This window comes from Echiichthys vipera (assembly GCF_963691815.1).
Source record: "Echiichthys vipera genome assembly, chromosome: 19".
Classification (NCBI taxonomy): domain Eukaryota; kingdom Metazoa; phylum Chordata; class Actinopteri; order Perciformes; family Trachinidae; genus Echiichthys; species Echiichthys vipera.
Genome location: NC_139844.1, coordinates 13,811,969 through 13,830,559, shown reverse-complemented (window position 1 = coordinate 13,830,559; position 18,591 = coordinate 13,811,969). Strand labels below are relative to the sequence as shown.

Genomic DNA, 18,591 nt, shown 5'->3' with positions numbered 1-18,591 from the left:
TAAATGTAGATAATACAATCACATTTATTTAAAAATGGAAAAGGTCCAGAAGCATATTAACTATAGGATCACATTTCTAAATGTTAATAATTCAAATGGACGCAATAATAATTATTTTTTTTTCACTCATCTCCTGCCTCGTGACGTCACACACTTTCTCTGCCCCCTCCCTCCCTCCCCCTCTCTCTCTCCCTACCTCCCTCCCTCCCTCCCTCTCTCTCTCTCTCCCTCCCTCCCTCCCTCTCTCTCTCTCTCTCCCTCCCTCCCTCCCTCTCTCTCTCTCTCTCTCTCTCCCTCCCCCCCTCCCTCTCTCTCGCTCGCGCTCCCTCACTCTGCGTGAAACAAAGTGTAGTGTCCGCGAGAGCCCGTAGGAAGCGAAAAGGGAGAAACCGGAGAAAGGAGAGAATGGGGCGACTGAATGCAAAACAACAGGAGGAATAACAACCCACTGAAGAGAGAGATAAAGAAAAGACCGAAGACGGAGAGAAAACTCGCAGGAGAAAGAAAAACAAACTTTTCGTGGGGAAAACTGTTACAGACTCACACACACGGCCACGTTTTAAAACATGGATACACTTTTCTCTGTATTCCCGGGACTCCTGCTTCTCTTTTCGGCAGTTGGTGACGTCTCCGGGCAGATACCGACAGGTAAGCTCGAGCACCGGAAAGATAAGACAGTTAATGTTTTCTGTTTGGAAAGTTTGGACTATTTTTCTTCTCCATTTTTTTTGTGAGCGTATGAATCCCTGACAGGTGTGTGTGTTTTAGGTGCGGGAGAAAAGTTCGCCTCCGTGTTGAAAACGTAGCGTCGTGTCTTGTTTTATCGCGTCGGGGGCTGTTTTCATATGCCCCCGGATGCCACAATGTTGCAAAAAAATGTTTCTTACGTTGCCTGGAAGTCGTAGCGTATTTAAAAGCCAGTGTGAGACGACTACAGGCTCGCGTTTGAAGTCAGTCTGCTTGCCAAGTAGGTCGGTACTTCAGTAACACTGTAACACAACAGTAACACTGACCTCATAGTTTGGATTGTGAACTCTATCTGAAGGGTTGAAGTGGCTGTCTGGGCTCTTATCGTGTCTCCAGATGGAGCATTTTCTGCATAAAACTACAGTCTGAATAGGGGACCGAGAACACAACAGGCTACAGTGATAACACGCGCAGCTTTTGCATGCGCTCCATCAGTTAATACCATGTATTAGCGCTTGTTACAGTGTGTGGATGCAGCGTTCAGCCGGGCAGCCTCGCGGGCAGCGCATGCATGGGGAAAAAGTTACTGTGTGCACCGAGATCAGCCCGTAATAACTGTTATATCCACGCAGTGTCACAGTAATTGCTTTTATTATGTCTGTTTATTACGGCGATCTTGTACTTGTGTTTCCACCCCGTGATCTGTGACATTCAGTAGTTATTATGACTTATATACTTTAATATACGTAGAAAGCTACTGTTTTTTAAAATATTTATATTTATATATATCTGTAGTCTTTTGTGTATTTTAAGTATTTAAATAGGAATGGGACTCTTGCACGGGGCAACCGTCGGTTCGCAAGCGTCGTCAGCTTTTCACCAAATGATCCTCTTCTGCTCCAACTTTATTCGCGCTGCATGCAATAAAAACTGGTTGGGGATACAGCCTGAACACCTATCGCCTGTTTTATTAAATTGATTTTGTTGTGTGATTTAACTGAAGAGGAGACACGTTGAGGAGGGACAGTTACTTTTACTCCAAAGACCCCCGCTTTAATTTTTTCCCCAATCTCTGTGATTTTTATGAAACACATCATCTCAACATATTCATAGTCAAACCACACACAAACGTGTGCATAAACGACCGTGGCGTCTTTATTTGTCGGGGAATGCATGGGAATCCTTTCTCATGGACTTCACTTTTAACAGTAACCCGCATCGCGAAGTGCCTCAGCGCCCGTTTCGTCCGTCTATTCTGCAGAAACACGAATGCACTTAAAGAAGAAAGCAGCGGTTGCTTGATGCGCTCCGGGACGATGCCGATGTAAAAGTCCCCTAAATGAACTCGAGAAGGGAGTTTTCCTGTAGCTATGTGTTGCCGGTGCAGGACCGTTCGGACCTATGTGTTTTCTGTGGATCTCGGGTGTCCGCACAACTCTCTGTACCTGGCTGTCTGTCTGCGTGGCTGCTGTAGCCTCCGTTTTATTTCCGCATTCGGCAGTTGTTCGTGTCTGAACTCCAACACACACACACACACACACACACACACACACACACACACACACACACACACACACACACACACACACACACACACACACACACACACACACACACACACACACACACGCACGCACAGGGAGAGAGTCACACAGCTGTTAGAAGCCTGACCTCCAAAATCATACAAAAACCATACATGGCTGTAATAAAGGACACATCAAGCTCAATTAAAGTGCTGGAAATCGTATAAAAACCTCGTTTTCTGCCTCAGTATCCGCTTAGGCTTGCTAATGATTTGCATAGAAATTACACATTAATTACCACTTGGTCTGTGAACGTTTTATTACCCCCCCCCCACAACCCTATACCCCTTAACTACCCCCCTCCGTGGTGGCCATTTGGCCCTCTGGGTAACAAATGTGTGGAATTTCTTTGAGGCCTCTTTGGGTATTTGAGTGCTGTTAATTTGCAAGTAAATACTAGATGCGGCTTCACAGAGAGCAAGAGGTGGGCTATCATTAGTGTGGAAATGCAGTTGAAATAGAGAACTTGCAGTTGGTTGTGTAGCTATTTGAATAAAAGCAAGCTACATTAACAGTCTTTTTAGGAAATTTGGTGCAGGTAAAACGGTTGTAATCGCATGAAAGGACCAAATTATTTGTGATACGTAATTGCTATACCTTTTTCTGTATGCACAGAATCCTACTTAAAAAAATTATATAGTTTAAGAAGACAACTTGTCATTTATCACGCCTGTCACAACAAGAATTTGCAAAGAGAGAGAACATGCTAGATTTTACAGATCAGCACAGTCGTTTCCATTACTGACAACACTTTTATTTGATCACTTCAGTAAAATGTTGAACCGATGAGGCTGTTAGAGTTAATAGGCAAGATCTTTAATGAAGCCAGTGGGAACTGTCACTGAGAAAAAAAGTGGTGGTTATTAGATCAGAAGTCAATAATGAAGGAAATGTCACAGAGAATCACAGGAGAGATGTGTGTTGTGGTGCAGCATCAGTAACATTGCGCTCTGGCTCTCTCTCTCTCTCTCTCTCTCTCTCTCTCTCTCTCTCTCTCTCTCTCTCTCTCTCTCTCTCTCTCTCTCTCTGAAATCACAGACAAGGACATGAAAAATTAGTGGCAAGGATTTAAAACTGTCCGTCACATTTGAACAAAGTCACTTTGATTTTGTTTTAAGATGATTTATCTGTCTCATTTTCTTCTTCATCGCCCAGTTTCCCATTTAGAAAGTCAAACTATAAATTATGGCATTTATATAAATCTGTCTCTCCCTTGTCTCTTCTTATCAGGCTGTTTTTCAGCAGTTTTGTTTTGGCCTATCGCTTACAAAGTCCATGTAATAAATGTGAACGAGTGTAACTGAGTTTATGTTAATTTGACAACTTTCTAAATCTGTCTCCTCTCTGATGGAGCTGTGACACAGATTCCAGGCGTCTTTAATCTTAATGAAGTGAAATAATTGTTTTCCATTAGTGTCTCCAGACGAATTAGGGAGGCTGCCGCTGCTACTGAACACCACATCTCAGCTGGTTTAATTATAATTGTAAATTATTTTAGTATTTTGAACATTAGAACCAAGTTGGTTTAATTATAATTACTTTTCAGCTCCATTTGGAAGATGAAATGAAAATTGTGTGTTTTCTCCCAGAAAGGCGAGAGAAAGTGAGTGATAGTGAAAAGAGGAGAGAAGGAGGGGAAGGAGGGGAAACAAGAAATGCAACCATTGGTTTTTGGCCGTGGGCATCTCCTTTACTCGAGACTGCGAAAACGGCAGGAGGGAGCGCGTGTGTGAGTGTCTATGCATGTCTCTGTCATGTCCTGTGTGTGTGTGTGTGTTGAGCAAATGTGTGTGTCAACTCATGTGTGTTGCTGTCACTTGAAGAGAAAGAGGGAGGCCGATGCTTTAAGGCCCTCTGGAGTACAGTGGTACAACGATGAGCATGTGAAATGTTCCCCCTTATTTAGATACATGTGAAAATGCCTTTTCATTCTACTTGTGCCATGTAAAACAGCACCAAATCAAAGGCTGTTTTATTTATATTCTTTTTAGTGAGGCTTCAGACTGCTGTCCTTCAGATCCATCTTAATGTCTTCTCTTCAAATCAAACGCCACTTTGCCCAGAGCCAATCTGTTTCTACGGATTTCAATTTAGTGATAGATTTAAAAAACCCATCTCTTTGAAAGCACTGGCTCATATCTTCACTCGTTTGGGGATGAAGTCTGTGCGCACACAAGCATGTGCGTGTGTGTAAAATGTAATTAATCTGTTGAGAGAATTCATTAGCTAATCCCTCATTAGACTCTGCGTGTGTGTGTGTATGAATGAATTTGAGGGTTTGTGTTGAAAAATGGATTAGCGGCACATAGCGGCAGTGCAACCTTTCAGCCTCTTGCTGTTGTCAGAGACTTAAGAACGAGTGAGAGTGAGAACATGACATGATTGACACAGGTTGTGATGCAACATGCTGTGCAAAAACTGTATGTGCCATAAGAGGATAGTCTTGAAAAATTTTTTTTAGATTTTGGCTCAATAAAATCTGAATCAGTGCACATTTCCATCAAATATCTCTATGATGATCAGCTTTAATGACCAAGTAAGTGTAACACATAGACAAGGAATTTCACTCCGGCTTTTTTGTCGCTCTCAAAGTACATATACAGAAATAGACATAGATCAAAAAACGAGAATAACAAAAATGATCAAAGGTAGAAATAAACATTTAACTATTATGTACAGATTGCAGCAACCTGCGGCGCCATCTTGGCTCCTGTCTAGCTTCGTCAATCAAGCACCAGCAATTCCAGCCTTATTGAGCCTATGAGACCTATCGGTGATGTGACAGAGACTATGTCCAACTGAGGAGGTTGTTATAAACTTGTACAAGCACCACTCATTTTATTCTGTATGTGTTTGGGCTTTTTGGTGCAGTAGAAGCACGTAGCAGTGGATGATTTGTCTTAAGTGGAAGAAGCAGGTACTGCAACATCAAGGTGTATGAGGAAAATCTGTTTCCGTTCCATCAGTCTTTATTGCTACTTCTCTTCTTGGATATCACAACATTTTCACCGCAGGCAAGCCGATACTCACAAGTTCAACTTTTCTTCATGAGTTTCTGGTATTTCTATTCAGATGTTTTATGCACAATTTGAAAATTGACTGAAAACCTAGCGGATGGAAATGTACCTAATGTTATGGCCTGGATTGGCCTTTAGATACTGTTTTGTGACGGGTGTGAATCATCAGTCAGCGAGCAGGAAATGAACCAAGAAAGTGTTAGTGTCCCATTGGAAATGAAGGGAGGCAGTACGTCCAAAACAAATCCCAATCCCTGCAATATCACATCCCTGATGAATGATGGTATTAGTCCAGTATCATCAATCTCTGCTCTGCCCTGTTTGGCTCTGGTCACAGCTGTCGGTGCAAGGGGGCCTAGAAACACCCTACTGCCTCACATACACACTCATATACACGCACACACATTGACACACATAGCTGGCTAATGACAGATTAAGTAATCAACACTCTCAGCTGATTAATTACATTACAGTGCATACACACACACACACACACACACACACACACACACACACACACACACACACACACACACTGTCTTTACCCTCACACTCACACAGATGTGAGCAGCCGCAGTACCAGTTGGTCCAGCAGTCTGGTGTGTGTGGTGATAATGATATATATATATTTATATATATATATATATATATATATATATATATATATATATATATATAACGGAGTCAAGGCTGGTGCGTGTGTGTGTGTGTGTGTTTGTGTGTGTGTGTGTGTGTGTGTGTGTGTGTGTGTGTCAGGGAGAGAGCTTGAGAGAAGTGGCGGCAGGTGACTACAGTCTTGGGAAATGATTATTCTTACGGTTACCATGAGGTGAAGGGTAGAGGGTAAAGGTTGAGGTCAGACATCTGTTAGCTAAAGGTTTGTGTTTGGAACATGTGCAAGTCAACAGATTGTCCTCACTACTTTCTTGATACAGATTTGTGTGTTTTATGGAAAATAGGAGAATATAGTTGTATTATTATATGTTTTCTTTTCTTTTGTAAGATTTCTGAAGCCGTGCATGGTGCTGGTGAGCACAATGTGTACATTAAAGCCAGATTTATGCTTGACACAATGGGTCAACGATCTTTCTTCAACTTCCTCAAATTTTTTTTCATTATATCAAGCTCTATCAGTATTAGGGCTGAAACTAACAACAATTTACATTCTTGATTATTTTCTCAATCAATCGATTAGTTGTTGTAGTTAAAAATGTCAAAAAATGGTGAAAAATGTTAACCAGTGTTTCCTAAAACCAAAGATGACATCCTAAAAAGTCTTGTTTTGTCCAGGACTCAAATATATTAAGATTACTGTCATCTAGGAGCAGAGAAACCAGAAAAACTTTACAATATTTGTTGTTTGTATATCTGGAGTTTTATAGCAAAAATAATTTTCCCCTGGGATTATTAAAGTATTTCTGATTCTGATTCTGAAAATATTCATGGTAAAGAAGCTGGAATCCTATCATTTTAATTGACTATTGATTCATTCATAGTTGACATATACACAATGAATCAATTATTCTTTGCGGCTCTAATCAGTATTGGAAACTCACAGTTTTTATGGTCCCTACATGGTATCTGTAGCCACTGTAGCCCCAACGCATAGTTTGGAGGAGGCGCACTTCACAGGCTCCATAGCTACGCTGTTTCCCATTCACACCAGACTTCCCAAATCTGTCCGAACACATTCAGGAACACAGTGAACATGCCTAACAACAAGAAGAAGAGTTAAAGAAAGTGCTTGGTGTCACGTTTTGATACTGGACAGTTCTTGGTGCTATGGACACCCATAGTTCAGTACCAAAGGCAGTATTGATGTTTAGTGCTGACAAGGATGTTGTTATAACTCTACCCCTGTGCATGCTATCCAATCTAATTCTGTCTTGTTATTCTCTGCTTTGCTTCTGTTGGACCCAGCTCACATGGGGCGCTCTGAGAAGGGTGAGTTACGAGTGGCCAGCCACGAGCTGAGCTTCATTTGTCACCATCATCATCATCGTCGTATTTGTCATAGTCTTTAGTGTCGTCATCCTTAGCACACAAGCTTCACCTTAACTGTCAATTAAAGCTCTCTTTTCACTGTGTAGACTGTCTGTTGTTGTGAACTAACTAGTTTGTTTTTATCATCCACAGTCAACCCATCTTTTACTTGATGTGTCTTAACTAACTAATGCTCAATTATATTTGTTTATGCACACATCACTCTCACCTTTACACAACAGTCTTTTGGAATATTACGCCTTATTAAGATTGTATTGTGTGTTGTGTAGTGACTGAATAAAAGTGTCTAGTAGGGCCATGAACTATTAGATTGTCACTGGAAATACTACATCAAATATTAAAATAGTGGTTTGTTGGGGAGGGAATACTGTCTACAATGAAAAACTTAATTTTAATTGATGAAATATTCAGAATACTCTGTTGTCTGCCATTGTGACTCTGCCAACCTGCCTGTCTTTAAATCTACATGCCATGTCTGTGTTTCTCCCCTGCTGTGTTCGTCTGTCTCTGTCTGTCTTTGTGAAGTTAGACAGCTGTTGGGAGGTTTGAAGTTTCCAGGTGCTGTTTGTTAAGTTGAGCCTGGTCTTTAATAAAGGAGCTCTAAGTGACTTTGTTCCCGCAGTAGACGACCACACCTCTTCTTCTTCTTCTTCTGTCCACTTTATCAGCCACAAATCTTCCCTTCTGTCTCACACATATCCTCTATCTTCCCTGTCTGTCTGTCTTTCTCTCTTTCACACACAAACACTCACAGCGGATGGTTGTTAATGAGGGAGTTGTTTTTTTGTTGTGAAAGTGACAGGTTTGTAAAATACGCCGCAGACATTTCACAGTGCAGAGACTTACAGAGAGATCACTGTGTGACTGTGGAGTTTGGTATCTCACAAGACTTTGCTGTGACAAAATCAAAGCAAATATGATGTTTTTGTGTTTATTTACAAAAACCAAAGGCTATAAAAATCCTCAGTGATCGTCACATCCTGGTTAATCCTTTAAAACTGAGAAAAGACCATGTGACTTTTTTTTTTTTTTTTTTTTTACATTTTTGGAGTCCAACATAGGATTTGGTGTGCTATGCTCCAAAACACAAATTATATAATACAAAAATAATAGAGACCTAATGAAAGCCCAGTGAGGCAGAAATACTGTCGGTTCATATTAAGAAGGACAGGTTCTTGAAAATGGTTTGGTCGGGTTCTACATCTGCTCTCACCAATCTAAGTTGTTTACACTTATTCAGCCCCTGAGACAGGAGGTGTTTGTGACTACTTTTATCACTCTGCATTCTTACCTGAGGTATAAATTAATACATGTAGTGTGTAGTGTTTTAAAGGATATGTTTGCGATTTCTTACTGTATCTGTAGGCAATTTGGTTGATTGGCTGTGAATTTACTTACAGCCAATGTGTGTGTGTGTGTGTGTGTGTGTGTGTGTGTGTGGGGGGTGTTGAGCCTTTTCATGTTAGCCTTCAGGTGGACTGGTTTATAGACGTGACCAAAGGGCTCTTTTGTGTGTCTGTGGATTTGTAGCTATAGGCAGTGGCTGAAGTAGTTTCCATTAGTCCAGTTAAGACGACATCTGTCACGAAGCTGCACTACACACACACACACACACACACACACACACACACACACACACACACTCACACACTCACACACACACATACACACGCACAAAAGTAGCCGTAAGCAATCTCTGTGCAGTATACCATAGCGAGTCTCATTCCTGATCTCTGTGTGTAGCCTCATGATAAAATCCCAGAGGACTTTCTGCACTTTCAGCCATACAGCCACAGTATGTACATCCTGATATCTAAAAGGACACTATTTTTACCGTTCTTACACTCCTTTCCAATAACTCTCATCTGCTCTTTAAGCTGATTTCAGTTCAAGAGCAGCAGAAAGCTTTCGAGATATATAAACCCTCCTCTTTGTGAATCAGGGGCTCACAGACAGATGACCAGTCCATTAAGATTATCATCACCATCCCCGACCATGTATCTTCACATCACTGTGATGCTGGTCCTCTGTCGTTCTGTGTAAGCAGAGATTTAAATCTTCTCACAGATATTCCAGTTATCTTTTTCCTCTAAATTATGTTACACTTTTTTTTAAACCATCTGTCTGCCATCTTAATCTGTCCTTTGGTCTGTCTGCCTGCCAACCGGCCTGTATGTGTGTGTCCCTCCTGTCTGCAGATGACAAGATGACTGCAGACACATGGTCGGCCTGACAGCATTTGCGTACACGTATACACACCTACAGTCAATCACTCCAACAGACATGCTGTGTGGGAGTTTGCAGACAGACATTTAAATGTTGAACATCTGTCTGTCAGTTTCCTGGTTGGTCGTCCGCAGCCTTGATTTCTGAAACACTCTCTGTGATAACATCATAAAGTAATACTTCAGTCCTACATGTTTAACATAGATGCATTAAAAGGACTTAAGGGAAATAATTCCAAATAAGTAGATTAATGATGTCTTAAGTGTCATCTCAAAAACAAGCCTTATCTGTATGAATACAATATGAGAAAATGTATTAAATTAAATGCAATGTAAGCCTTACAAAACAGTATTACTGCCTGGTAGTTTAAAATTGTCTTTGCAACTGAAATGCAGAGGGGGTCACAAATTATGTGTAAACATCACATGTTACATGTTACTGGCTACATCAAAATTTAAATATGCATTAGCACCAACAGCTTCAACTGACAGAGGGGACAGGGCAGCTCCATACCTCCAAACATTCTGCAGTAAAGATTTATTTCCATGCATTCATGGAACTAAACAAATGTTTTTCCACAGTTTCTATAGATCGTAGGGTCAGGACACCTACTGAGACCGTATTTCTCCAAGTCAACCCTGTTTTTAAGTGAGCAGCACTGAATAAATGTGTTTGAATGGTGCAAACACTGTGTCCATTCCACTGGAAGGTATAAGTAGGCATTTCCCAACGTACACACAGCTGTAGAGCAACATGTGAACCAGGAAAAACACCAAAATAGGACATGTGAGGTTTTCATTGGGAGGTAGCCCTTAGATCCATACTGGGAAAGTACTTCATTTTTATGATGATACTCACTATTGCAACACACACACACACACACACACACACACACACACACACACACACACACACACACACACACACAATCACACTCTCCCCATCGATGTTGATACAGTGCAGACTCCACCGTGTCTGGTGGAGTCGGGCGAAATCAGCCAGCTCAGTCAAACAACCTCTGCTCTCCTCTCCTCTCCTCTCCTCCCTTTTTTGCTAAACATTTCCAAGTACAACTCCCTCCTTTTCTCCCCTCCAAGCATTTTACCTCTTCCCGTCCTCCTCCCTCCTATTCCTTGGAATTTATGGCCCACCAGCCTAAACAAAGCAACACAACGTTTATTAAACCATCCCCCTTCTCATGTTCTCCTTACTCCCCCTCTCTCCACCTCCAGCGCCCCTTCTTCCCCCTTTACCCCCCCCCCCCCCCACACACACACAATTTCTCCAGTTTCCCCCTCCAAAGACCCACAACAAAATCAAGGGTGGGATTTTATGTTCTCAAATCCAGGCTAAATGGTGTAGTATTACAGGGATTAAGTGTGTGGATTATTTTTAAGGTGGAAATTCTAATTGTTAAGGGAGCTATACACAGGGACACATAGGGGTAACATGGGAACATGAGAACAATACAGTACTTTTAGAATACGTTAAAACTGAGTTAAGTGAGTTTGATTCAACATTACTGTTTCTTATTATGACAAATAGTACTTATACTTATATTCAACCAATTATCAAAATAATTGCAAAAATCGACTAATTGATTCGGCTTAAAACTACATTTAACATATGTAGTTTTATTGTAACAAAAGTAAGTGTACCTTTTTTTGGGCAGCAGAGAGAGAGCGTCACCTATATGTCCCGCTACAGTTTGCTCAGGTACCGCTCACACATGAGTGTGAAGCATGCCCGAGCTTGTCTATTATTGCAGCACCGCAGTACATGCAGATGGACAGAGCAACTTTTTTTACTTTTCTTGGAGCCAGTGGTGGGCGATTTGGGTGGAGCAGTATGAAATCTAGTTGAGTGTGGAGTAATATTGGGCAGAGTGAGCAGAAACTCTCACCGCTCCGATCACATGCTCAAATTAAAACACTGTAGACCTCTGATTGGTCTGAGAGAAGTGTCACTGCCGCGGCACAGGACATCCTTTACAAACCCACCCATTTTAAATAGCCAAGCTACCGTCAATGGTGGCTGAAATTTTTTGTTCCTTCGATGCAAATTTTTTAAAAATGGCAGCCTACAAACCTATGCTGTACGCTACGCTGTACACTTGATGAAGTGCTAATGTTCTAATGTTTGGTTGCTGAGGAAAGACACAGAATTCATACTATGCAAAGGTTTTATCAAAAACTAAAGAACAGATTCCTCCACAGTTTCATGCTGGCACAAAACGTTCTCACTCCCTCCTGTATAACGTGAAGGTCTCTCTCTCTCTCCTACTTTTTCCTCTGTCTCGCTATCTCTCTCACTCATTTTCTGGAATGCTTTTGTTAGTGTTTTCTCTCTACTCTGTTTTCACTTTAGCCAGATTTACTTTGACTCAGACTTGCGCACGCACACACACACACACACAAACACACACACACACACACACACACACACACACACACACACACACACACACACACACACACACACACACACACACACACACACACACACACACACACACACACACACACACACACACACTGGCCACCCTCTTAATATAAGACTTTGTAGAAGAAACTGTCTCTTTGTATTAAGTGGCTAGGTTAACTGTCACTATGTCTATATTGGACCAAAGGTAAATAAAGTGCATCTCATGTGTGTGTTTGTTATGTGTTAGTGTGTGAGCCAAGCGAGCTGTCTTGTTGGACTAACGGTTAGCAGATACAGCTCTACCTCCCCATGACATAAACTGTCTCTTACACTCATGCTCTCACACACACACACACACACACACACACACACACACACACACACACACACACACACACACACACACACACACACACGAACACACACACACACACACACACACACACACACACACACACACACACACACACACAGATGCACACACAGATGCACACAACACTACCTTAACACAGCGTCGTTCTGTCTTTGAGGGTTAGTCCCTCACTATAAAGTGAGCTGTATGAAGTTAAGTCCCGGTTTGAAGCAGAACTACTGCAGTCTGTGTGTGTTAAGTTCTCAATTGGGATTCTTCAGATGAAAAACTTAAATGACAATCTGTAGAATATGTTTTAGTTCCAGGTATGAATTCATCTAATGCTCTTATTTGGAGTTACAGTATACAAACAAATGTGAAAGACATATCTGTCAGTTGTTCCTCATCCATGGTCATATCTACAGAGCTTTTTGATACCTCTCTCCAAAGGGGCTCCATTTGAAAATTCTGGTCTCTTGTTATACAGTGATGAAGAAAAACAATCAACAAACAAACAATCTTTGACAGACATAACTGGAAACACTGTGTAGTGAACATGTTAGAAATACAACTGGTCGTCATCTTCAAATGTCTGCATGATCATTACCTGGTACATTTCCCTGAAATGTTCATCCCCATGCAAACAATACTAGCAGATTGCAGATAAATTTGTCCAACAAAATCTGTTCAGAATGGCCAAGATTATGAGAATAAGACTCAGGTTTAAAAATACTGTGATTTTCCTTCAAATTGTATGTTGTCACTGAGTCTTTATTGGCATGATTTCATGTTTTTGCTGTCAAATGATTGCACTGGTAAAAAGTAGCAGTCACATAAGGAAAATCTTCTGTAAATATTCACCCAGTCTCTGAATTACTTCAGTTGGCCGGCAGCTCCGTCAGACTCGCAGGTCAGAATTCAGCCATTCAGCCAATAGAAACACTAATGCAGTCTTACATTGCTCTCATGCACTGTTTTAAAAGTTTGTGATCATCCGCCCGATGTTTATTCATCACCAGTATCAAATCTTTTTCATAGGAATGCTGAGTTACTTCGTTGGATGAAAGCTAATGTGACTGTTAAAATTATGATTTGATAAAGGGTCAGTTTAATCAAGCAGCTGCCTTGGAAATATTATTAGCTGTTCTTAAGAGTTACCATTTAAGAGCCTCGATGAAATTACTGATGTTGTCATCTGACAGTAGAAGAAAAAATATTTTGCCAATCATGTCAATTTTGTTGACACATTTGGAAAAACTATTGTGGTCAGTGTACTATCTGACATGTAAACAGTGATTCTGATGTATGCCGCGGCTTCAGTAAGTACTTCTTGTTGTAACTTAGCCCTTAAACAAAGCACTTAACCTACGACTGATCTAGTGACACTGCTGCAGTGGCCACCGGTAGAAAGCTGTAGCTACAGTGGGGCATCTCCCAAGCGTATAACCTTGTAAGTGTTTTGTAGCATGGCTACAAAAGCATGTCTGCTCAACACAACTGTTCCCTAGATAAATAAAGGTTAAAGTCAAGCCATGAGCTTGCTCTGCCTCTCCTTCTGCCATTTGCTATCACATATCCCCCTCCACACACAACACACACACACACACACACACACACACACACACACACACACACACACACACACACACACACACACACACACACACACACACACACACACACACACACACACACATACACACACCATAGGCTGGATGGAGAGCGAGAGAAAGTAAGCCACATGTGGTTTCGGTTACCCACACTTTTACCTCACACTGGCCCCAAACTAACCACTTTTACTTTACCATAGTGAAGTACATGTGTATATCTCCTGTTCAGTGTATTTCGATGTGTGTGCTGTAAATCTGCCTGTCTGTGTGTGTGTGTGTGTGTGTGTGTGTGTGTGTGTGTGTATGTGTATGTGTATGTGTGGGTGTGGGTGTGGGTGTGGGTGTGGGTGTGTGTGTGTGTGTATGTGTGCATGTGCATGTCCCAGCCCGAGGCAGAGTCGAGTAGAACAGTGAATCAAGGTTAGTGGTCCAAAGAGAGCCAGAGAGATTGAAGTAGAAGTGTGTGTGTGGGTGGGGGGTGGGGGGGCTTTAATCGAGGCAGCAGAAGTGGGAGAGGGAGCGAAACAGGAGAAGGAGAGAGACTGCAGATTTTAAGTGAACTTCACATCTCGCTTTGTGTGTATGACCCCTAAACATAATTATTTCATCATACCAGTGAGGATGTAGAACTGGTGATGTTAAAGCTTATCAATGTGGTCTTCATAAGGCCATCTATGGACACGGCAGGGATTTTATTTCCTGTAGGCTTATAGCTAAATAATCTGCTGTTGGATGATCTATCTTCAGTTGCTAATAATAGCGTGAAGTATATTCTATAGTACTTTTCCTGTCACACTTTTTTTTCTCTCATATAGATCCAAGTGGATCTCCTGTACTTGTATGGCCCAACTACAAGTGGTGGTGGGAAACACTGATGCATGTTTGTTTTCCTTTTCCCCAATGTTATCAAAGCTTACATACCACCAGCCAAGCCAGCCATAATGAACTGGTGTTAGCATTCTCTAGATATAATCAAGACTTACTTGATTCAAAGTACAAAGCACCTATTATGTCACCAGTGTTTATGACCAAAACTTATGACCTCTGATTTGATTATTTAAATTTGTTGTAGACTTTTATGCACAGCTGAGAAAAAAAACACTGTATTTGGTATATTCTTTCTCTTTAAAGATTACACTTAAGTCACTGAGCATGTTTTGAAGCAAACCACCAAGTTTAGTGATGATTTGTTTTTGTTCTCTACAAAGCAGTGACTGTTCTGTAAGCAAGTGAATAGTGTTGTGGTGCCTGCCATCTTAAATATACAAATACAAAAACGTACATGCCTACACAAAGCAATAAAAGTGTTCGTGTGAATGTAATTGTCTTGAGAACGTAAATTGAATTAGATCAATAACTAGCGGTACATTTCGTACTAAATTAGTAGAATTATGCATAATTTATGTTAACGCCTTAAATCCTAGTGTATCAGGCATGAAAAAAATCATGTTGTGCAACTAAACATTGACACAGTTTTATTTGAAATTCTAGTGGAAATCCCAACATTTTCAAAGATACCAAATATGTCAGGCTGAATTTTGGAGAATGTATTTATTTGATAGAAAAGGTTTGAATATTTCACTCAGTTTAACCATCATAGTGCTTTAATGAGGACTTGGAGCAGGCTAATACAGAATATAGATATATCAAATACTGTGAGAAGTGATAAGATTTCTACAACCTTAAAGCTACTTAAGGGAAAAAGGGAAAACTGCATCTGAAGGGTCCTCAACTTTGTCAATGTAAAACAAATGGTTTGGTCTATTTTTAATGTTTGTATAATGAGTTTGTTACAGAGAAAGCTACTCAGCATGTAGCGCTGTCTTCTGGGATTCCTCAGAACATGAGTCACATTAATAATATCGGCTGGTTTTTTTTAGAACCAGAGAAAATCCAACAGCCTGTTTCTTGCAACCAACGCATCCTAGAGGAGTGCAAAACCTACACCTACTTGTGAGAACAAATTAGAACGCCAAACTTCTCCTAAATGACACTGTGAAGTTTGAGTGGGCTTGCCAGAAGTTTTTTTTCACTCCATGGCTGTTAAAAGAAGCTCGCTCTGTCCTGACTTCTTAAGTGAATTCTAAATCATTTTTCTGGGCTGCTATGATATCAATTTAGTGTGTTATTGGAGTATTATGAAGCATGGTTTAACAAACTTAATGTTTCTTGGGACTATGATTCCATTTCGCACTAAGCTGATTTAGAAAGCTTTCTTTTGTTATCACAAAGACCTTTTTAAATGTGTTTTCATAGAGGATGTGTCAACATGGAAAATCACCTTATGAAGTTGTTTTAAAGCAGTGTTGTTGTCTATTTTGAATAATGCGTACAATTATACGAGCGCAACAGAAGTGAAATTGATTTATGTCCAGATTTGGACCGTGAACAGTGGCAGCATTTCTAGTTGCCATGTACTGAATCAGATCACCTTAAATTCATGAGCCCTGTAAATGGAAATTGAATCCAGTGATGAGGTCTCTGCTGAACCTCATTGCTAACAACCAGGGTCAGATTGCTACCAGTCTGTTTTCATGGCTGTTAGCGTCGCAAAGTTGCAATTTCTTACCATTCCTACATTTTTTCTTCAGATGTGAAGCAACAAATACTTAAAATATGGCTTGGCTAGCAGCTATGCAGATCAAGATTTTTGGATTTAATCTACAAGTACGACATAAATGAGATCTATCAGGGTTAGTGTCACCATTATTTGGTCTTCACTTTTCCTCCTTTGTCCTTCACGTTTACTGTAGAAGTTGAACTATTCTTCAGAATTAGAGAAAGTAGAACAGAAAAGAGCAGCTTGAAGTAGATGTACTATTCAGATGTACTTTTCAGGTCCTGACCTGACCAGACTCAGACTATAAACCATTACAAAATGGAGGAGAATGAATTGGGAGTAAATGATACAGAATAGATGTGGGCAGATAAAAGTCTGTGGGAGCAAGAAGGAGCAAGAGCTGTTTGAAGTGTGATAAGGAACTACGCAAGAGCAGAGCACACCAGAGCAGACTGACACAACAAACACTTGCAGCTGCACTCTTTCATTCCTTACCTCCTCCATATCTGCTGATAACAACAGAGGAGCGAGACAGAGGGAGGGAGTGAAAGTTTGATAGGATGCAGAGCTTGGATTTTCTTTGTCTCATCTTGTTCTGTAACAAGCATTGCATTGCTTTCTGGTTAGGTTACACTTTGACCTGCAGAAAGAGGACAAATACAAGTTGTTAACCCATATTCACAGACGGAGGCAGAGACTTGAGAGATGGACTTTGTTCCGTGTTCTCGCGCATGTGTGTTTACATTGCTAACTGGCTGGAATCTAGTGCAGAGACTGGGTTTCTGCTGTGAAATCAGTCTGTTTGTCTTTCAGGGGCCTGTTTCTGTTTCACATTCTTCAGCTTTTGGCCAGAGCTCTTTAGATTTAACCAGGGAGATGTAGTGGAGGGTAAAATTACTTCAGTCAGTTGGCCCACTTTATTTCCACATGTGACATAGATCTTGATATACTTACATGAAGTTGTAGGAGCCTAAAGTACATTACATGGAGATCTGGATAGGGTTGCACCAGCCAACCACCACATTTGTTTTTAAAGGTCTTAGGGCGCACTCACACTTTCCATTCGTACCGTGCCCAAACAGGTTTTACAGGTAAAGTCTAGTTCGTTTGACCAGTGTAAGTCCAAACGTACCACGCCTAGCTGCGGCCCGCTTTCCGGCCACGGACCGTTTGGGAGAGGTGGGCTTTTGTAAAGCACGTTTGCACATGTACGAGCACAAGCGTGCGCACGTGTACGAGCACGAGCCCTACGGCGGTAGCGGTATGTGCGCCTGTTCGGACATAGAATATAGAACGACGGACCATGCGCGGACATTTAACAACAACAACAATGGTGGTGAAAGGTTCACGTTGGTGTGATGCGGAGGTGGAGTGTTTACTGCAGATTTGGTCGGATGAAAATATTCAAAAACAGTCGACAAGACGCACAAAAACTCCGAGGTCTGTGGAAAGATTTGTAAACAAAGCCACACACACGCGATCAATGCGTGTGACGTGTTACGGCGTGATGTCGTATGGACAGCAAGAAGCATTGGCCGAGGCCCAGGCAGTGTGAGTACAAACGGGGCTGGGGCGCGGGGGGAGAGGGAGGGGGGACAAGTACCCTAAAGCCCGGGTCGCGGTGCGGAAGGACAGTGTGAGTGCGCCCTTATAGACAGGCAAGAAGCATTCGCCGAGGCCCAGGCAGTGTGAGTACAAACGGGCCTGGCCCGCGGGGGGAGAGGGAGGGGGGACAAGTACCCTAAAGCCCGGGTCGCGGTGCGGAAGGACAGTGTGAGTGCGCCCTTATAGACAGGCAAGAAGCATTCGCCGAGGCCCAGGCAGTGTGAGTACAAACGGGCCTGGCCCGCGGGGGGAGAGGGAGGGGGGGACAAGTACCCTACAGCACGGGGCACGGTACGGACGGACAGTGTGAGTGCGCCCTTACTAGCTGGTTTCAAAGTAGCCTTTCACTAAAGCAGGCTGCACCTTAAAACTAAAGGAATCTCTGAGCTAGTTGAGACTTTAATAATGTGTAAAAAGTAACGAGGAATCATCTGTTGCGACAATCAATCCAAAGCAATAATTCGTGTAAAAAATTAGTTGCATTAGCATCACAAGCTGTAACAGAACCTACAAAAACTTTTAT

The 18,591-nt window shown here is 41.6% G+C and overlaps 1 protein-coding gene across 7 annotated transcripts in view; it reads left to right on the top strand.

Annotated features, from left to right (window-relative positions):
- The first annotated feature begins 359 nt into the window (after positions 1–359).
- ptprk (protein tyrosine phosphatase receptor type K) overlaps positions 360–18,591 on the top strand; it is a 114,371-nt gene continuing 96,139 nt past the window's right edge. For all 7 annotated transcript variants that reach the window (XM_083933873.1, XM_083933875.1, XM_083933870.1 and 4 more), the window contains exon 1: positions 360–648. In XM_083933873.1, the coding sequence (XP_083789999.1) occupies positions 567–648 (82 nt within the window). In that variant the 5' untranslated portion in view covers positions 360–566. The remainder of the gene's footprint in view (positions 649–18,591) is intronic.